We start from the raw sequence: 22,012 nt of genomic DNA on the forward strand, positions 1-22,012 counted from the left end.
CGACCATTGACACCTTGTACAAGGAGGGCAAGACACAAAAGTTGATTGCTAAAGAAGCTGGCTGTTCGCAGAGCTCTGTGTCCAAGCACATTAACAGACAGGCGAAGGGACGGAAAAAATGTGGTAGAAAAAAGTGTACAAGCTCTAGGGATAACCGCACCCTGCAGAGAATTGTGACGACAAACCCATTCAAAAATGTGGGGGAGATCCACAAAGAGTGGACTGCAGCTGGAGTCAGCGCTTCAAGAACCACCACGAAGAGACGCATGAAAGACATGGGATTCAGCTGTCGCATTCCGTGTGTCAAGCCACTCTTGAACAAGAAACAGCGTAAGAAGCGTCTCGCCTGGGCCAAGGACTGGACTGCTGCTGAGTGGTCCAAAGTTATGTTTTCTGATGAAAGCAAATTTTGCATTTCCTTTGGAAATCAAGGACCCAGAGTCTGGAGGAAGAGCGGAGAAGCACAGAATCCACGTTGCATGAGGTCCAGTGTAAAGTTTCCACCGTCAGTGATGGTGTGGGGTGCCATGTCATCTGCCGGTGTTGGCCCACTCTGTTTCCTGAGGTCCAAGGTCAATGCAGCTGTCTACCAGGAAGTTTTAGAGCACTTCATGCTTCCTGCTGCTGACCAACTTTATGGAGATGCAGATTTCACTTTTCAACAGGACTTGGCACCTGCACACAGTGCCAAAACCACCAGTACCTGGTTCAAGGACCATGGTATCCCTGTCCTTGATTGGCCAGCAAACTCGCCTGACCTTAACCCCATAGAAAATCTATGGGGTATTGTGAAGCGGAAGATGCAATGCGCTAGACCCAACAATGCAGAGGAGCTGAAGACGACTATCAGAGCAACCTGGGCTCTCATAACACCTGAGCAGTGCCACAGACTGATCGAGTCCATGCCACGCCGCATTAATGCAGTGATTGAGGCAAAAGGAGCCCCGACTAAGTATTGAGTGCTATACATGCGCATGCTTTTCATGTTCATTCTTTTCAGTTGGCCAACATTTCTAAAAAAAACATTTTTTTCATTGGCCTTTTCAGAATATTCTAATTTTCTGAGATACTGAATTTGGTGTTTTCATTAGCTGTCAGTTGTAATAATAAAAATGAAAATGAATAAACACTTGAAATATATCACTATGTGTGGAAGGAAAGTATACAGTATACAAGTTTCACCTTTTGAATGGAATTACTGAAATAATTCAACTTTTTGATGATATTCTAATTTACTGGCCAGCACCTGTATATAAATATTAAGCAACTTTAAATGAAGAAAGAATGTAATTACAAAAAATATTCTTCAATAATGGCATAGGTTAATTTCAAATTTTACTTTTATGGTTTGCACATTGGTGTATTAGAAAAAAAAAAAAGATCCCATACTACATGTAGAGGCAGTCCTTGACTGTCAAAAGCCCTTATGCTTCCTGTATTCAACAGCAGAGACAATACATGATGATGTAGTTGACAATCTGACAGTATAATGGGATCTCACTTTTTTACTACATGTCTTTTTTTTTTTTTTTTAAACAACAAAGTTACAGCTTCACCTACAATTCAGCATACACAATTTGCGGTCTCTGGACCCTAGACACTGATGTGGTTCAGTGAAATGCTTACACATGTTATAACACCTTTGAGTACAGAGCTTATAGATTTGGATAAGCAATACAGTAAACCAGATTGAAAAGTCCAAAAGTAGTAGGTAAAAATATTTTTAATCAATCAATTTGAATCAATCTTGGAAACTCATGCATGCCTGTTGTTTTCACACCTAGGTCCTAAACAGCGGCTGTTATAGCACCAGAAGCAGTTTGGGTCAAATATGCATTGTCTAAACAACTGATGACAGTCAGTAAATTATGCTGTTAAAATGGGATCCTTATTGGTATGGATTTAAATGGTGATTAGATAAATAAGTTACAGTACATCAGGATTTTCACTTCAGCATGAATAAGGTAATGCAGAATACAAGATACAACGTGTATGCCATTAAAAATAGTTTATGTACTATATTTCAATAACTGTATAAGGATGCATCGTTGAAGTGAAAATACAACTAAATTCATGTTGTTAATTGTCCCTCTGTGATACTGACACATTACTACTGAAAGCTGTTGTTAATACACAATGAAATGTTGCACAGGGCAATTTTAAGACAATATTTAACACATTTCAGTGTTATTTCCTTGTGTTGCAGAAACAACAGATTATGACATTTGGCTGTTAAAACGAATAACAATTCAACATCTGTCAAAAGTTCCCAACCTCTGCTCAGAATGTTTCCTGGTTACCAAAGGTCATCAATATCAAGATGAATGACACACTGAAGAGTGACTGCTATACCTAATTTGTCATGCTTTATTGCAACTTGGGGGTCAGCAGCCGGGTATGGCAATTTATACCTTTTTTTTTTTTAACCTGTTTTCTCATGTTTCAGTGAAATGCTTGACCATAGTAAAACCACTGCTGTCCTTTCAAAAGCAGGTTTTATAGATACAGATAACCTATCCAGTAAACCAGGTTGAAAAGGCCAAAAGCAGTAGGAAAGAATATTCGTGAATAAGAATCAATCTTGGAAACTCGTACATGCATCCTGTTTTCACGCCACGCTCCTGATCGGCAGTCGTCGAAGCAACAGAAGAAGCTAGTGCAGTCTTTTCCATCTAAACACTCATAAGCATAGTCATTCTCCTCATGACAGGGCACAATGTTGTTCATCTGCAAAAGGGATGTGCAAGGCTGGATATTGACCATACTGCATGATTTCTGTGGTGTAGAAAACAGAGTCATTTCAACATGTTACTCATAAATTCAGGGGGTTCAAAATAAAATCACATCTTGGACAAAAAGAGAAAGAAAGTTAATGCTTGGTACCTTTGTGTTGGCCTTAGCTTTCTTGGTCTGTCTGTTGCTGGTGAAATAGTGTAAAGTACCGTACTCCATGAGTGCAGCGAAAGTGAAGATGAAGCAGACAGAGACGAACAGGTCCATGGCAGTGACATATGAAACCTTTGGCAGAGACTTCCTGGAGATGGTGCTTAGAGTTGTCATGGTAAGCACAGTAGTAATACCTAAACAGACAATCACAAACCCAATTCATTTGGTGGAATATTAAATATTTGCCTGACTGACTATCACATAATATATAGCAGCCACAAATTTGACTAATTTTACAGCAGCAAGAATTATTTTGACAAAAATACTATCTACAGAAAGTGTCTCAATGACTCACTGTTTTTTAGCTTGTCATATCCCCAAGGCATACCTTACATCGGCATAGAACAACACGCCTCAAAACTTCTGTACATAGAAGACCTTGAGTGTCAAACATTAATATCTTCCTGATATTGAGGCACCGATTGTGTGAAGCATACTTTAAAGCCACTTGAAACTTGGCAATATTACTGACTAAACAAGCAGCAAATCATTTAAACTACCTAGTAGTCACAGCTGTCTGGGGCAGACTTGTAGTTTCCTGAAAATGTAATAATGCCTGAAAATGTAATACAATTTGCACTTAACTTGATAGAAAATGTAATGCAACCCAATAGTGTAATAACTTCACCAGCAGTGTAATATATTGACTGATATTGTAATAACATTTTTACAGATGATGTAATACCTTATTACAGTTATTTTCAACCCATTCATGTCTATAACAAAAAACATCTACACTCACAAAATGGGACTACGACTATTGGTTTTACAGGAATGATTTAAAACACCTTAACAGTTGAGTTGGTTTGCTCTCTAGTGTTTATCAATGCAAAATTGTCAGTACTGGTGGTGACAAAACTGTCATTAACACACTGAATACCATTAAATACGAGCAATGTTATTTTTTAAATTGACTATTGCACTGATTATGTTAAAACTATGTGCTGGTTGTCCATAAATAGTATAAAGTAAAAGTATCAAACCCAGTGATGTGCGGGCTGGAACGGCATCTTTGTTGATCCAGAAGGAGACCCAGGACAAGACCACAATCATGCTGCAGGGAATGTAGGTCTGAATGGTGAAGTAGCCCATTCTCCGACTCAGGTCAAAAAAGATAGTCATGATAACATATTCCCCTGAGAATTTAACAAATGCGTGACAACAACAAATTAAATCTATGTGACAATGTTAGACTTTATTTCTAATCTTCTAATGAAAGTAAACTGACACACACACACACACACACACACACACACACACACACACACACACACACACACACACACAAAACTGACTATGACTGGCAACATGTCAGAAAACATAATCTCTAACCTGACTGAGTGTGAGCCACATCAGAGGTGTTCCTCAACCCTACAAAAGCAAACTGGTAGAGTCTCCAGTACCGCTGGTCAGCAACTTCCACTGCCCTCCTCTGCCACCGATATGTGATCTCATTCTTTGGATAGCCATCTACAGAACCCCCCCACCCCCACCCCAACCCCCACCCACCCAACATATATACATACACAACAAATAAATTAGAAACCTCAATGACGTCTATAATACCTAAGAGAAAACAATGCAGATACCATACAATGAATGAAACCTTACAAGAAAAAGATGAACATTCAAAATGTAACTGACCTGGCATGTTTCTTGACATATCTTCAAATGACAGTGTGCAAATGTCTGGGATTGACTGCTAGATTGTGCTAGATTGAGGTCATTATAAGAACCCAATACTGGTAGTAAAAAAACATGACATGGTGTGATGCTTTAAGGTGCTTGGTAGACATTTGTGTGGTTGCAATGTTTCTGACAAGTCCTTGACTCCATTGAGGGTCTTGGCATGTATGTGTGTGCATAGTAAAGATGAGCATAGTTAAGATCATGATACTCACATGGACAAAAATGTTGGTACCCTTCCGTTAAAGAAATAAATCCCACATGGTTACTGAAACTTGAAAACTGACAAAAGTAACTAATGAAAATCAGGCTTTGCTTTTGAGCTGTTGCTCAACAGAATAATTAAAAAAAAACAAAAAAAAACAGAGGCACATGAGGTGAGTCCTGTCAATAGCATTATAGATGTCTTCACTTGCAATTAGTCTGCCTATTTAAAGGGTGAAAAGTAAACCTCTCCAAGCAGTTTGATCTTCCTGTGACTACAGTTTCACATGTTATTCAGGAGTTTTAAGTTCCACGCGACTGTAGCCAACCCCCCCCTGGACATGGTCACAAGAGGAAAATTGATGATGACAAATTGAAGAGAAGGATAATATGAATGCTAAACAACAGGTGCAGAACAACTTCCAAAGACTCAAAGATAATGTCTTCTGCCTCCACTTATCCCTTTAATAGAATATTTATTCTTTACGAATATACGGATTCATGTTGATGTGCATTTAAAGAAATTTAAATTTGGGGAAAAATTAAAATATATATACATATATACACACACTCACACACATATACACACACTCACACACATATACACACTCACATATATATAAATGTGTAATCAACCAAAGATTTTGCAACTCCTGTCCAGTACCTAGGTGTTGCAGATTCCTGCGACAGCTGGAGCAGTTCAAAGAGTGGGCCAAAATACCTGTGGACAGGTCCAGAAGTCCCACTCAGAGTTACAGAATTTGCTTAATAGGAGTTATTGCCTCAAAAGGATTCTACAACAAAATGTTAAGTTAAGGGTAACATAACTTTTGTTAAAGCCAGTTTCATTAGTTTGCTTTTTAAATTTTGGCTATAATGATTGCCTATAATTTTGTTTCTAATCTCCAGAGACAAAACTCTCGTTAGCTTTTTGTGGTCCATGTTCAATGTGGTACACACCATGATACTAAACAGTACAATGACTACTTTTCACCATTTAAATAGGGATATTGATGATTACCGACTGACATCTTTTATGCTAATTACAGGACAGGTGGAACCTTATGAATCATTTGTAGGGGTACCATCATATTTGCCCAGGCCAGTTTCAATATTTTTTTTTTTTTTTTTTTTAACAATTCTGTTGAACCACAATTCAAAACTGATGTCTGATTTACACTTGTTAATTTTCAGTAAATATTTATTTATCAATACTTTTGTCAGTTTCAATTATTTTAGTGACCCTTGTGGGTCTTCCTTTCTTTAATGGAAGAGCACTAACAATTTTTTTCATGTGCGTAAAATAAGAGCAATGCATAATGCGTAAGACAAAATAAATGACACAGACACCACGAATTAGACAGGGAAATGGTTCATAACTCATTAAGGATGGCAGAGAAAATGGGTCTGAGTGACCTCTTCTCTCTGCTGGTGGGAAGATGATAAATTAGTACAGCCTCTCTTTCTGGGCATGTTACAGAAGCTGAAATTGAGATGGCATATTCAAAAATGAAAGGGTAATATGTTTGACCACCTACAGCTTGAAAACTCCAGTGGACACGAATGTTCATCCATTGGAAAGTTATGCAGCTTAAGGTAACACTCCGCATTAATAGTCAACCTGACAAAAACAGAATTGAGACAGACAAAAACAAATCTCAGCAGTATTTTCCCCACCAAGTGTGACTAGACATAGTTAAGGTCTCTCTATAACATTAACAATAACATTAACAAACAGCAGAGGTAATGACCATTTAAATATGCATTGACAAACTGGGGCCACATAAAAGAAGAAAACAACTGTGTAAAAAAAAAAAATAATAATAAAAATATATACACACACACACACACTAAAGTTTCACATACAAAAGATAATTGTTAATCTATAGTGCAATATTGGTGAGCAAGCTGGCCCAAAAACTCTCCTACCTCAGTGTGTACATTACTCTCCCATTGCTCCACAGTCTCAGGAGGCGATTGGGAGTGGTGATCCAGTGAGCATCTGATTTTCTGGAATTCCTGAAGAAAGTGTCGGGAATCCAGATTTTGCCTACCATGTTACTGTTAAGCATAAGCAGCTTCATTGAGCTATTGAACTTCAGTCGGCTATCAAACCATGTCTGAGCAAAGAAGATGTCAATGGTGTATTCCTGTAACAAAAGAAAACCCATGCCAGTAACGTAAAGTAAAAAAATAATACCAATACATAAAGACACATGCAAACAGTTACTATAAGAATTCTGTAGGAAGAACAATTTGGATAAATGGGCACATTTTATTCTGCTATTCATCATTTCCCAGGATGAAGTGTAATCATAGTACCCATTTTTCATGTAGGTCATTAGTATCATTTTTGGGTGAATATTCTTTATTACCAAAGGGAATCTTTTATATTTTAGATACATTTATAGGAACCATCTCAACCAGTTGCAATTTACATCACAGACGCATACCTACCCTACCAACCCACCTACTGAGCCGCAGCCACCCCTAACATTGACATCACCAATCAAAAGTTTGGACACACCTTCTCATTTAATGGTATTTCTTTATTTGCAAGACTATTTACATTGTAGATTCTCACCGAAGGCATCAAAATATGAATGAACACATATGGGATTATGTAGTATGTATGTGTTATGTAATAAAAACTTGTGAAAGAACTCAAAGCATGTTTTATATTTTAGATTCTTCAAAATAGCCACCCTTCACTTTGATTACTGCTTTGCACACTTGTAGCATTCTCTCAATGAGCTTCATCTGAAATGATTTTCCAACAGTCCATTTGCCTCGACTCTGTAATTCATATCATCCCAAACTATCTCGATTGGGTTTAGGTCAGGTGACTGGAGACGAGGTCATCTGGTGCAGCACTTCATCTCTCCTTCTTGGTCAAATAGCCCTGGAGGTGTGTTTGGGGTCATTTTCCTGTTGAAAAATAAATGATGGTTCAACCAATCGCAAACCGTGCCTTCAATTTTAAATAAATGCACAACAGTGTCACCATCAAAGCACTTCCACACCATCATAGTGGCTCCTCCATGCTTCACTATGGGAACCAACCTTTTCCTTTCTTGTTTTTCATTTGTAGTGGTTTCTTAGCAGCTATTTAACCATAAAGGCCTGATTTCAATTCAGTTCAGTTTTATTTATATAGCGTAAAAAACAATACAAAATGTTTCAAGATGCTTAACAAAAACCGAAAGACTGAAACCTCCAGTGCAGTCTCTTCTGAACAGTTGATGTAGAGATGTGTCTGCTACTACAACTCTGTGTGGCATGTATCTGGGCTCTAAAAGGCTGTTAGCTGTGTACTAACCTGACTCTGCACAACACAACTGATGGTCCCAACCCCATTAAGAAAGTAAGAAATTCCACAAATTGACCATGTCAAGGCACATCTGTGAAGTGAAAACCATTTCAGGTAACTACATCATGAAGCTCAGTGACAGAAGGCCAAGGGTTTGTAAGCGTATCTACAATGTAGAATGTATTGAAAATGGAAAAAAAAAAAAAAAAGACTGAATGAGAAGGTGTGTCCAAACTTTTTTTTCCCAATTAAAAAAACATTAATGTTCATTAAGGCAAAGAACACAAAACAATACAGGGCTCAAAGGACAATAATAAAAAAAAAACAAAGGTAAAAACTGTTATTCAACCAAAAGCCTATCAAATCTTCCAAAAGGCAAGCAACTACATTTTGAACAGTTTGGAGATGGTTCACAGAGGACTGATTCAAACAGAGCATTGCAATAATCTAAACAAGAAGAAATAAGCATTGAATGTACAATCATCTCCATCTCAGTTTTGGTTACCACAGATCTCAATTTTGCAATATTCCTCAAAGGGAAAAAGCATGAGTGCAGGAGCTGGCTGACATGTTTGTCCAAGGACAGGGACTGGTTCAAGACGACACCTAAATTTCTAACATTATGTTTCGAGTACGCACTTAGAAAGCCCATTGACTTGACTGCTTAATCACAGAAATTGAATGATCTGGAGTGATTATGAGAGCTTTAGTCTTTCTTGTGTTCAACTGGAGGAAGTTGTCAGACATCCAGCTATTAATAGCATCCAGATATTCATTTAAAATAGAAAGTTAGTCAGTCTCATTAGAATTAAAAGAGCAGTAAAACTGTACATCATCAGCATAAAAAAGGTATGAGCCACTGTCTAATGATCTGACCAAGAGGTAGTATCTCATCTCATCTTCTACTACCCCTTATCCTGACTAGGGTTACAGGGGATGCTGGAGCCTATCCCAGCCGTCATCGGGCGAGGTTGCCAGTCTATCACAGGGATAACACATAGACAAACAACCATTCGCACACACTCCTAGGCTCAATTTGGAATCACTGATGAACCTAACAAGCCTGTCTTTGGAGGTGAGAGGAAACTGGAATACCCAGAGAAAACCCACACAGACACCAAGAAAGGTCAGAGTCAGACTCAAACCCAGAGGAGGTATCAGTGCTAACCACAGAGCCACTGTACCACAAGAGGAAGTATATAAAGAAAATAACATGGGACCCAGAACAGAACCCGGGAATTCCACATGACAAAGATGCTGGGTCAGATGTAACCTGACCCACAGTAACAGAGAAACTCATGTCAGTGAGGTAAGATGAAAACCAGTCTAAAGCTAAACCAGAGATTCCCAACAACTCCAGCTATTCAATGGCTACTTGGCGCCGTGGTGAGCAGATTTGCAGCAGCTCCTGAGTGATGCTTCTTATGTGTGTTCCATCCACCTTTTTTCATACTTTTGTGTTCTTTTTTTTACTTAAACTGGAACTAAATACTGTGCGGCCATGGTTTTTGTGGATCTCAGCTTTTTCCTTTTACTGCTACTTTCGTTACTCTTTGTAACGAGTGTTATGGACAGAGAGGCATGGTCATTGTTTACACACGCGACCAGCTGGTTGCGCTGTGTAAACCTGTACTGCCGCCCGGAGCCAGGCCTGAAATCCCTTATGAGTTACGGAGGAGACGCCGTGGTTGCAGGGCTGTGAAGAAGGTGAAAGCTAAGAAGAGGAGATACAAGCCAGCCGCTGGGGAACGTTCGCTCTCTTGCGAACACGACAGACGAGCTAGCGATGCTGATCAACACCCTGAGGGAATTCCGCGAATGCAGCTTATTGTGTACCTGTGCGGGCGGACATTAATGTGACTTCTAGCCGTAAGAAGGAGGGAGGTGGGATTGCGCTGTATGTGAATGAATGGTGGTGCAACCCTGGACACATCTGCGTGAAAGAACGTCTCTGTACCACAAATATGGAGCTACTGGCTGTAGGGTTGCGTCCTTATTATTTGCAGAGGGAGTTCACACGTCCACCATTCTATCCACAACCCCCCCCCCCCCCCCCCATCAGCTGACGCCTAGGGGTGCTGACGTCATCAATACCTCTGTCTCCCGTCTGCAGACATAGCAGCTGAACTTGTTTATGGTGATCAATGGGGACTTCAACCACGTCACCTTGGACAGAACATTTACAGACTTCACCCAGTATGTTAATTGCCACACCCGTGACAACAAAAGGCAGGTCTGATCACAACCTTGTCCTGCTCACTCCAAAGTACATCCCTCTTGTCCAACAGCAGCCTGTGTCCAAAAGGACTGTAAGGAGGTGGACACAGATAACAGGACTGCTTTGAGCTCACCGACTGGGAGGTCCCTGTGTCAGCCTCATGGGAAAGACATCAGCAGTATGGCTGCATCACAGAATACATCAAATTCTGTGAGAACTCTGTCACACCCCCCTCAGACCATCAATAGCTGGACCAACGCAAGGCTGCAGGATCTGATGGCATTAGCCCCAGGACACTGAGGACCTGTGCCGGCCAGATGTCTGCTGTTCTCCAACGTCTCTTCAACTTGAGCCTCAGCCTGGAGAGGGTGCCACATCTCTGGAAGACCTCCTGCCTCAATCCTGTTCCCAAGAAGTTGTCTTCATCTGGCCTCAGTGATTACCGTCCAATGGCCTTTACATCCCATTTGATGAAGGTGCTGGAGAGGTTGGTGCTGGCCCACCTAAGGCCACAGGTGAGATCGTCTTTAGACCCCCTACAGTTTGCCTACCAGCCCAGTCTGGGGTTGGATGACGCTGTCATCAATCTGCTGCAGCTCACTCACTCACACCTGGATGGTGGTGGAGGCTCAGTGTCAAGTGGCTTTCACTTATGTGAAGTTTAAACTGCAGCTCCCCCACTTGAAAAGGCAACTTGCTCAGAAGATTAGACTGGAATTCACTCAATGACCAAGATTCAGACTTCTTTCTTTTCTTCCTTTTATTTTTGAAAATTGTCCAAAGCAAATTCAGGTGAAAAACCTTAAAATACAAACAAATAAATGATCAAAATGTACCCAAGAAACCATAATCAATCAACATCGAAATAAAGATTAAAGTAGATCAAAAAATCAAATACTTAACTTTTAATCTACTGAAATTTAACCCCAAAATAAGTGGAAAATACTCATATTTAAAGTACCCAAAAATGAATTAAATACATTTTAAAGCACTATTTAATGATGATTTTAACCTTACAAACTTTAGCGGCTTTTAACTCTTGTAAATACACGCAACTCATGTTTATCTTATTTACTAATTACTTTTAGCTTGAACACTTTTTAAATCCACATCATATTAAATATATACCATTTTATCTTGCATTTTAAACACATAATTCACCACAGCACATTTTGACTTATATTTGGTCATATGATTTCTCCACCACTCAACCCCAAGGCAAGGCTGCAAAGATGCAAAATAATCAAAAGCTCACCGGCTCCTTCTTCTATCCTGCAGTCTCCTTTTCCCAAGCACCAGTTCCTTCACACACTCCTCGCTCCTCAATGCCCTGTGAGTGAGTGCCTCCAAACCATCCTGATTTCCAGATTGTCTCCACCTGGTGCACTTAATCAGCTGCCTCCTGGCTGGGAGACACACCCGACCCTGATGTAACCAGCCAGAGGGGGCGGCCTTCAGCTCAACTCAACACTCAGTGAGAATCACTTTCTTCCTCAGCCCCTCAGCATCCTTGGCAGGGATGTGGATGTGGTGGAGGAGTACAAATACCTGGGAGTGACCATCGACAGCAGACTGAACTAAATGACCAACAGTACAGCTGTGTACAAGAAGGCCTGCAGCAGACTCTACTTCCCGAGGAAGCTGAGATCCTTCAACGTGTGATGCTGGAGATCTTCTACCAGTCTGTTGTGGCCAGCACCCTTTTCTCTGCTGTGGTCTGCTGGGGGAACAGCATTGCAGCCAATGATTCCAACAGACAGAATAAACTGATCAGGAAGGCTGGCTCTGTCATTGGCTGCACACAGGAAACGTTTGAGGCGGTGGTGGAGAGGAGGACACTTAAACTGTTATCAATCATGGATAACCCTGACCACCCTCTCCACCAGACGATAGACAATGGAGCTCACTCTCCAAGAGACAGACAACTCTGTTGTCTCAAAGAACGCTACAGGAAATCTTTCCTGCCTCAAGCCATCCGCCTGTTCAACTCCTGATCTGAATGTGACAGATGCCACTCTGTACATTATTCATTTTCCCTCCTTTTTCCCAATTCACTTATTTTTATTATTCTGTAAATAATGTGTATATAGTAGATTGTGTTTTTCCTGTTATATATAGTATGTATGGTGTTGAGTACATTGCTGCTGCGGTGAAATTTCCAAGTTTGGGATTAATAAAGCATCCATCCATCCATCCATCCATCCATCCATCCATCCATCCATCCATCCGTCCATCCAACTGGTTTAGTTTAGCTAGAGTGCAGTAATCAACTGTGTTGAAAGCAGAGCTAAGATCAAGTAACACCAATAAAGAGCATTTCCCAGCATCAGCAGCTATCACAATATCATTTGCAACTTCAAGCAGAGCTGTTTCTGTTGGAAAAAAAAAAAAAAAAAAAAAAAAAACAGATTGAAAGGGGGTCATACGAGTTTCCAAGATAGCCGTAGCAGTTTGGACACAAAGAGCAGCTTGGAGATAGGCCTGTAATTAATGGGAAGGGTGGGACTTAAATTTGTTTTCTTTAGGAGAGGCTGAACAGTAGCGTGTTTAACCCAGGTATCAGAAATGGAATCTCCCCGATCTTTTCTTCTTTACTCCATTGGAGCTGCGCAGCAGGAAGCCTTGTCAGCCATGAGCAGAAGCAAAGAAATTAGAAATCATATTATTAATGAGTTACACAAGACCAGCTGAACTTATAAATTGTTTTTAAGTTGTAGTATATTATCTTCTTGTTTTTCTCTTCTGTCCCTTTCCTGTGTTTGGGGGTTGTGAAGTGTGTATAAAGTTAAAGGTCAAAAGGTCAAAAGGTCATTTACCAGATGCCAGTTCGTAAAACGAGCCAGGACATACAACCTAAAGCTTTGTTTGTGTATGGGGGTTCTCGGGGATGACCATCCTATATAAGGTGACTGTGGGAGCTGAATGGCAGAGGGGATTCGACGATTGGCCAGAGGTTCTCTCAGATTCGGCAAGAGTTTGACATTGTTCTTTCTTGTAAATAAACCTTTTTAAATGCAAGATAAGACTTGTCAGCAGTGATCACTTCTTTCTTCAGCACATCAATATACAACAATTTTGGCGTCACAAACTTGGACGTGTTTGTGGCCTCTCAGCATCTGCTTTCAGTCCTGAGGAGCTGACTCCCGCATCAGTCGACTTATATACAGGGTGAGTTTTTCACATTATAGTGCGCTGGTTTGCTCGTGGGGACTGTGCAGTGTTGCTGTGGGGACACACCGTTTAAGGCTCTTTGTGGGGTGGTTGTTGTGCTGCGGTTGGAAGTTATTCGTCGTTCTAAATTTCTAAATTTGAGGTTTCTTTGCGTTGCTGGCAACGCAAAAGGGGGGTAAGGATGATATAGATTTAAAGGAAATAAGAAGATAAGAAAAAGAGAAGTTAGGATTAAGGAATAGAAAGGAAATAAGAGTAGGCCTACAAATAGAGAAAAAGTGAAGAAGAGAATAGAAAAGGAATAGAAGAAATAAGAGTAGAAAAGCCTAATTAGTAGCATGAGGCGCTGAACTCACATCGTGCAAAGTTAAGTGGAGGGGCCCTTTACCGCTGTAACTAGTAAGACACATGGTCTTTGGTAGCAGTGTGAAAATTGGCTTTATTGGCTTTAAAGGAATTGGCTTAAAGTAAAAATAGGATAAAAAAGAGAGAGAGAGAACTCCTGGGCCCAGGGGAAATTAGGAACATTTGAATTTTTGTTTAAAAAAGAGGTAAATTTAGAGGAAAATAAGAAAAGAGGATATAAGAGTTAAAAAGGAATAGAGAAAAAGGGGTTCTATAGCTTGAGGCTACTAGGGCAGGTCTAGGACCGCTAGAAAGAATCGCCTAAAAAAGAAAAGAGAAGAAAATAGGAATAGTTAACAGAGAAAGGGAAAATAGTAGTTAGTTAAAAGAAGAAGTTAGTTAGAAGTTAAAGTTAGAGGTAGAAGTTAGAGAGAAGTTAGAGGCCTAGTTATTTGGAAGAGAAATGTGTGATCACTTTAAATTTGTGTGTTCTGTATGTGTTGTCTGTGGATCCTTGTTGTTTGTGTGGCAACCGGTTTTATGAAGTAATATGTTAGATTTTATGTTGAATAAAACGAATAAAATTAGGAAATAGGAGATTAAGGCAATAAAAATAATAATATACTTACATATTCAGTACTTGCTAAAATACTATGAGCCTTTTTTAAGGACATTTGATAAACATATGAGCCTGTAAAGGACGTTTGATAAATATAGTATGAGCCTTTTGTGGGGACTTTTTTGGTTAAAATACTATGAGCCTCTGCTTGGAGGACTTTGGAAACTGTTAAAATATATGAGCCCCAGAAAAAGGACTTTATATTTAAAGAAATAATAAAGGAAAGTGTTGGCAGGAATGTGTTAGTCACATTGAAGAGTGTATTGTACTTAGTGGTTTTCTACAATGTTAAAGTGTTTGCCTGTTGTCTCTTTTTATGGGGTGAGAGTTCAAGAAGGAAGCAAAAGGACAAGGGGGGTGTCTGGAGGCAGAGGAGAGAACAGCTGGTCTACCTCACAGGAAACCTGAGGCTTGCAGATGACAGCACACGCATCTGAACCCAGCAATAAGGCCAGTGTGATTTTATCCACAGACTCTTTCTAACCTACCTGCTTTTTGACCTCTATGCATTTGTTAATGGTTGATATTGATGATACATATATTGTTTGATTGGTAATCAGATTTGGGACAATTACAGTATATTCATTTGTTTGCACATAGCATGTATGTTGCAGTTTGAGGCTTGGCAATGACTGACCATTCAAATAACAGAGTTTAATTTCTGCTGAGTTGGGGAAGCTGTACCTTGCAATTTGATCGGTTGTTTGTATATGGTTGATATTGTGTGTGGACCTGGCGTTGTTTGCTCTTACATCTGTAGGGTTGTTTTTGCATCCTCTGAAGTTGGCAAATTTATTCATTTGTTTGTTGATTGTGATAAAAAGGGGGAATATAGGTAGTAATAATAATAGTGTATCAATTAAAATAAACATAATAATAGGATAATAGAATAGAGTTAAGGTAATTTTTAATTAGGTTGAATTTGATTACAGATAAAAAGGGGGTGTTACTATTATATCAAAAATGGATAACTCAAAAGTAACTACTCCTGTTGAGGTAGTTCAGAAGAATAATTCTTTAATTAAAGGTATTGCAATGATGTCACAGAAATGGTGTAAGCGTTGGCCTGAAATTGAGCAACCATGGCCAGTGATAGGAACCTTTAATCCAGAAGTAATAAAAACAATACAGGTGCTTGTGACCACATATAAGGCAGACGAAAAGAAAGGAAGAAAAGGTGAAAGACGTAAACAGAAGAGACAGACAGAGCTTGGCATTCTCCAGTTGTTTGAGAAGGAGGGACAGAAATGGATGGAGATGAAGAAAGACTGTGAAGAGAAGACGGTAGATGAAATGAAAAAGAATGTGAAGAAAACAGAGAAGTTAATGGCAGAGATTGATGCACCCTTTTCACATGTAGTTCCAGTACAGAGACCTCCGCCGTATAAGAAGGAGATGGAGCTCAGGGAAGTTTATCCTCAGCTTCCGGTAATTAGTCAAGAGGGCAATTACCACATTAAGAATGAGGCTGAGCAGGTTATAGAGTGGGGAAAGCAGAGACAACTATTAGGATGTATCCAAGTACAAAAAGTAAAAAGAAAACGACACGTTTGGAGACCGGAGGACGATTGAGAATTAAAAGGATGGATTTTGGAGAAGTGGAGGATCAGAGTGATGAAGAAGAAGCCATGGGAGGATATGATCCAGCAGTCAGACGACTACTGGCCAGAGCGGAAAGAAGAGGAGGTACAACAGGAAGAAGAATGGAACTGAGAGATGAAAGTGAAGTTGAAGGTGAAAGTGGAAGTGAAAATGAGATTGAAAATGAGGACAGTGATGAAGAAAGCGAGAGTCCTTCTCTTGCTAAGAGAAAAACTGCTTATAGAGAAGAAGAAAGACGACAGATTTTAAGAGAAGTTGAAGAGAATATAGATCGATGCTGTAGATGTCTGGACAAATGCAATACACCAAAAGGAAGAAAGGCATTAGAAGACCAATTACAAGAACTGCAGATTCAGAAGAAAAAAGGGCGCGAAAACAGGTTCCCAAAAATTGGACAAGGAATATGAACTGCATTCAAGGAAAGAGAAGAAGCCTGGTAAGATGTGTCCAGTTGTCATAAGAGGTCAGAATTTGGAGTATAAACCTTGGCAGAGTACTGACATGTCAGATATACTTGAGAAGTTACCTACTCTTCAAGATGGAGCACACCCTTGGATCTCAAAGTTGGAAGAGATCATGGTGGGGACGCAAGCTGCAGTAGGAGACATTAAGAGATTGCTGGCTAATATACTTGGGGTTCCAGCCATGGGGGAGATTTTGCAGAGAGCTGGATTAAACCGTTATGTGGAAACTGCTGTAAATGATTCAGAGCTGTTTGCAGCAAATAGAGGTCGAGTATGGAGAGCATTGAAAGATACATTTCCGACAAATATACACCCCGACAACATTCTCATTGAGCCACTGGGACAGGAAGAAAATCCGAGAGCCTATGTGTCAAGAGCCTATCAAGTGTGGAGAAATGTCACAGGAAAGATCCAGAGGAGAGTCAAATGGAGCAATCAATTTTGCGAGCCAAGATACAGAAGGGGCTACCTCTACCAGTGCGGAGCAAATTGGCAGAAGTGGTTGGTTTTGGAAATATGGCGAAGGGTGTATATACAGACCATGTAGCACATCAAGTGGACCTGTATAGAAAGAAGGAGTATGATCAGAAGGAACAAGATCAAGAAACTCTTCGGAAACTCAATCAAATACAATTGGTGGATAACAAGAAGAAGGAGAAGAAGCAGGCTTTAGTTTTACAGAGCCAGCCTGAACAAAATCAGCCGCCACCACAATTGCAGCCAAACCAGGTTCAGTTTCAATCACCTCAACCGTCCCCAGTGGTCCCTGTTGTTTATAACACAACCAACTTTTGGCCAGCTGCAAATATGGAGAGGAAGAGGTCGAGGAACCTTTGGAAGAGGAAGAGGAAACTTTAATTTCCAACAGTTCTCAGAAGTGTGTTATAACTGTGGACAGTTTGGACACTTTGCTCGTGAGTGTGATAGACCAGGAGGAAATTTCAGAGGAAACTTCAGGGGAAATGCAAGAGGAGGATTCAGAGGTCAGCAATTGATAATCCGGGACCGGCGAACCCTTATAGGGGTCCAGAGCAAGGATTTTAGGGGTGCCCGGAAAATTCGAAAGGGGGGTGTCAGCTGGTAGTGTCAGGGCCGGAACAAGATCCAACAATAATGGTGAAAGTAAATAATAGACCATTAGAAGTGATGGTAGATAGCGGAGCGGCTTTCACCTGTATTCGGCCTGAAGATGCTATACACCTCCCTATGTCTGGTCGGGGTTTGAGGGAGTGAAACAGCTGGTACCTGTTACAAAACCAATTGAGCTCTGTTATAAAAATCAAAAGACTACAATACCTATATTGGTTTCAGAACACACACCTATTGTACTGTTAGGAAGAGATGCTTTATGCAGATTGAAGTGTGTTATTAAGTGTACACCCGACGGCTGTTTGGTGGAGATGCCATCTGATACTGCTTACCAACTATTGATGACAACAGATGTGGAGGCCTCTTCAGTATGCTGGATTGGAGATCTTAGTGCAGAGTTTTTGGAACCTGTTAAATTGTGGGAGAAGTTCATTGTAGCAAATATGCCTGATGCAAAACTTCCAGACTATTCGCTTCATTGTACGCTCAAGTATTTTTTTTTTTTTTTTTTTTTTTTTTTTTTTTTGTCTGCATTTGTCTGCATAGTTGAACACCACAGGGTGTCAACATTATATGAGGTTCATGCAGTTATATTCTTGCAGCTGAAAGCTTTATTACTTCAGTGCGTGAGTGTGACCATCACCAGCCCTCCCTGAGAACTGTCCTGTTGAACTTTATTGAGTGTAGTGACCTTGTGTGGCAGGGAGGGCAGTGCTACACCTCAGTGAATAGAGGGGGGGAACAAAGGAAAGAAAATATGTAGAAGGATGGACAGTGGAGGAGATTGATTGTGGTGCTAGTAGGAACTAGTGGAGTACAGGGTTCTGTGCTTCCCAAGTCACCTCACTCAAGTATGACTGGGTACAGTCATCTCTGGAGAGATGAGAGAGTCCAGGGGGGGTAAGGGTGTCCCAATGGAAGGAGAGAAATCTGCCATAGGGCACGTAGTGACAGAGTGAAAGCGAAAATCCAGCCCTTAATAGCCGGGACTCATCAATTCTTTTTGATGTGATCCAGCACGGGCTGGCAGGTGACAACACACATGCATGTGGGCATTCCCTAAATATGAGTGAGACCATTACCAGGGCCCAGAGTCAGGTCAGAAGCCCCAGCGCCGAGAACCTCCCACCCCCAGTGTGGCGCATGGGTGACAGGACCAGAGAACCACCGTAGCCACGGGGCAAGCCACACCCCACGCAGAGGCGAGCCGACGACCAACACCCCCAGACCCGCCAAGCAAGCACAAATCGGTGCAGGCCAGAGCAGCTCCCATACCCCCACACCCCCCAGCCACTGCAGCCCGTCCACCCACCGCCGCCAACACCCCCCCCAAAGACCCCACCCCCGCCCGCAGGGCAGCCATGGACACCTCTCCAGCCGAGAGGACCCCCCAGGAGCCCAGCAAAGCCCCCGCAGACGGGCACCAGCCGAGCGCCAAACCAGGGACGGGCCATCCGAGCAGGGGGCCAAGGTGCCGGCCCCGTGCCCCTGGCGCACCCAGGCCAGGGAGACCACGGGAAGAGGGAACCCCCATCCGCCAGGGAGAGACCCCAGCCCCCCATCGAAGGGAGAGGGAGAGCACCAAGCCACCACCCGAACCAGTCGATACCGGAACAACCGGGCACCCAAGGGAGCCGCCACGAACCCGTCGCCACGCAGCACCGGGAGACAAAGCCAGGCCAAGAGGACACCAGAGAACCTAGGTAGGTACCCCTACCAACCGCCGTGGGGCCACAGACCGCCAGCCCAAGATCCCCCTGCTAGCGGAGAACCAGGCCCCCCATCCATGCCAAGGGATAATGAAAAGTGACAGTGTCCCTATTACTGTGCTTCCTCAGTCCCTGATGAGGAAGCAAGCCCCTACACCGTGACCCTGTGACCCTGGATGTGGTGTGGTGCATTAAGACAGGGGGCAAACAGGAGGCAAACAGGAGGGTCAGAGGACTGCAGCACACTACTGTCCTGCAGCCTGCCCTGACCCTGACCGATCCTGGGTGGACCCCTAAGGTGAGGTGCATTAAAAACTTGGGATGGGTGTGTGTGGTGTATCTAGCCTTGGTTGTAATGGGCGACATAGTGTATGGTGGAGTGTGAGGTGAGTGCAATTTAGGAGGCAGGCAAGTGAGGGCCAAGTCCCTGGCAGCAGGGCCAAGGCACAACAGCAGCCCATGGGACCCACAGACGGGGCGAGGGCCCCCAGGACTCAGGAAGTCCCCCGACCAGACCCCGCCCCCAGCCCAGAACAGCAACCAGGATGCGACAGACCCCCAGGAAACCCCGAAGAACCATCACCGACCAGCCGAGGAATGGCATCAGCTAACCCCCCATCCACCCCCCGCGGTGGCAGGGGTGCCCCCCAGGCGGACGGAGACCCCACCCCCCGCAGCCCCCCCAGCCCCAGCGCGACGGAGCGACCGGACATGCCCAGGGTGGTATTCAGGCAGCCCCCCACACCCTCCGGCTCCGACCCCAAGGCGCCGGGCGTGGCCCCGACCGCCGGGGCCCCCCGGACCCCAGGAGGGCCCCCCACGACCAGCGAGGGCCCAGCCACCAGCGGAAGGAAGGAGGGGCCGGAGGAGGAGCCGGGCGAAGGGAGGAGGGCGCCGCAGAGGGGAGGGAGAGGAGGGGACAGGGAGCCCGCCAGCCCAGACCGCCAAGGCCCACCAGGAGATCCAGGGAGAGTCGGCCACCGATACACCACGACCCCAGGAAAGTGAGCAAGCGCCGAAGCCACAGGGAACCCCAGGCAAGTCACCAGCGCCACCCCAACTGGGGGAGAGGGAGGCCAGCCGGGTAAACCGCTCAGGGCCGGAAGTCAACCCAGGGGTGAGAAGGAGTAGGGCACCCCTAATGCATGCTCAAGGTGTTGTGGTCCGGGGATCCTCCTTAGTGAACCTGGATGAAGAGGGCAATAAAATCTTTTCCATAACGACATTCATCACTGTAAGAGAAATATTATTATAGCATTACAGTAGGTGGAACAGAAGTGGCAAAAGCTAGCAGGCAAAGTCAAGATGCAAATTAAGGTTGAGGGAGTCGCAGAATACAGACCATTTTTTGGCAAACAAAGTCAACTGATTTTTCCGGGTAGCAGATATTTTCTCCAGTGATATATAATCGGAAAGAAGGTTCAACCACTGGGAAATGTTTAGTGACTGTTTGTTCTTCCAGTTCATAAGGATTGTTTTCTTGGCGATGGTGAGAGCTACAAGGACAGATTGTGATAGATGGTGAGGAAGACTGATTGTTTCCAGGTCACCAATGAGGCACAAGTTAGGGGTTAATGGGATTCTGCAGTCCAAAATTGAGGAGAGTTTCTGTGTTACAAGTGACCAGAAGTGCTGTACCGGAGAACAGAGCCAGAGAGCGTGGAAATAAGAATCTGAATAGTTTTGGGTGCATTGCGTACATTTGTCGGATTGGGAGAAGCCCATTCTATACATCTTGTATTGAGTTGTGTGTGATCTGTGGAGTACTTTAAACTGGATCAGCTGTAAATTCGAGTTTTTGGTCATTTTAAATATATTTTGGCAGATCTGAGCCCAGAAATCAAAGTCTGTAGACAGGGAAAGATCGGCTTCCCATTTTGATATTGGTACATGTATTAAATGTGTGGTTGATAGCAGCTTATATATTAAAGAGAGGGTTTTCTTCTTTTTCGGTATGAGTTTTTTAATGTTGGTGACGAATTGTGGTGGCTGTATGCAGTTCTGGAGCACTGGGATTTTCTTTCTGATTGTCTTGGTCACCTGTAGGTATTGGAGGAAGTTTCCATTTCTTATTTCGAACGTATCAAATAAATCTCTGTGATTCATAAGTAAGTTCCCCTGGAAGAGGTGATGGAGGTGGGTTATTCCTTTATGCTTCCAAGTGCTGAGGTGAAGAGGGACTTTGTTATTCACAAAGTCAGGGTTGTGCCAAATTGGGGAGAACCCACAGGGTTCCAGCAGGGATCCTGTGGTCTCTAGACTCTTCCACCAAGCCGACAGGGTGGCGGCAATAATGGGGTTTTGGAAGCAGTTATGACGCTTAAGGGTGATTGTAATGAAGGGCAGGTCCGAAATGCATATGTTGTGGCAGTCGGCCTGTTCTATTTCTAGCCACAAATTGTAATCTGCCTCTGGGTTTATCCATTTGGTGATGTATTGCAGCTGATTTGCCAGGTAGTAGTTTGTAAAGTTCGGTGCATCTAGTCCTCCTTCTGATTTATTTTTTTGAAGGGTGGTGAGGCTAATTTTTGTCTGTTTGTTTTTTGAGTAAAATTTGGTGACTGCAGAATCTAGGTTCTGGAACCATTTTGCTGTGGGTTTGAATGGGATCATGGAAAATAAGTAATTAATTCGTGGCAAAATTTTCAT

At 42.6% G+C, this 22,012-nt stretch overlaps 1 protein-coding gene and 1 long non-coding RNA gene across 2 annotated transcripts in view; both read right to left on the minus strand.

Annotated features, from left to right (window-relative positions):
* Positions 1-1,705: 1,705 nt before the first annotated feature.
* Positions 1,706-22,012, minus strand: part of gabrg1 (gamma-aminobutyric acid type A receptor subunit gamma1) — a 39,360-nt gene continuing 19,053 nt past the window's right edge. The window contains exons 4-9 of the mRNA XM_047610882.1: positions 6,766-6,986; positions 6,375-6,457; positions 4,279-4,416; positions 3,930-4,082; positions 2,884-3,080; positions 1,706-2,775 (exon numbers count right to left, since the gene is read on the minus strand). Of these exons, the coding sequence (XP_047466838.1) occupies positions 2,497-2,775; positions 2,884-3,080; positions 3,930-4,082; positions 4,279-4,416; positions 6,375-6,457; positions 6,766-6,986 (1,071 nt within the window). The 3' untranslated portion in view covers positions 1,706-2,496. The remainder of the gene's footprint in view (positions 2,776-2,883; positions 3,081-3,929; positions 4,083-4,278; positions 4,417-6,374; positions 6,458-6,765; positions 6,987-22,012) is intronic.
* LOC125023547 lies at positions 7,496-12,070 on the minus strand. Its single transcript, XR_007114639.1, has 2 exons — positions 11,620-12,070; positions 7,496-7,764 (listed from the first exon to the last, which is right to left on the minus strand). It is a non-coding gene; the product is annotated as an uncharacterized LOC125023547 (long non-coding RNA).

Source organism: Mugil cephalus, chromosome 17, assembly GCF_022458985.1.
Source record: "Mugil cephalus isolate CIBA_MC_2020 chromosome 17, CIBA_Mcephalus_1.1, whole genome shotgun sequence".
Classification (NCBI taxonomy): Eukaryota; Metazoa; Chordata; class Actinopteri; order Mugiliformes; family Mugilidae; genus Mugil; species Mugil cephalus.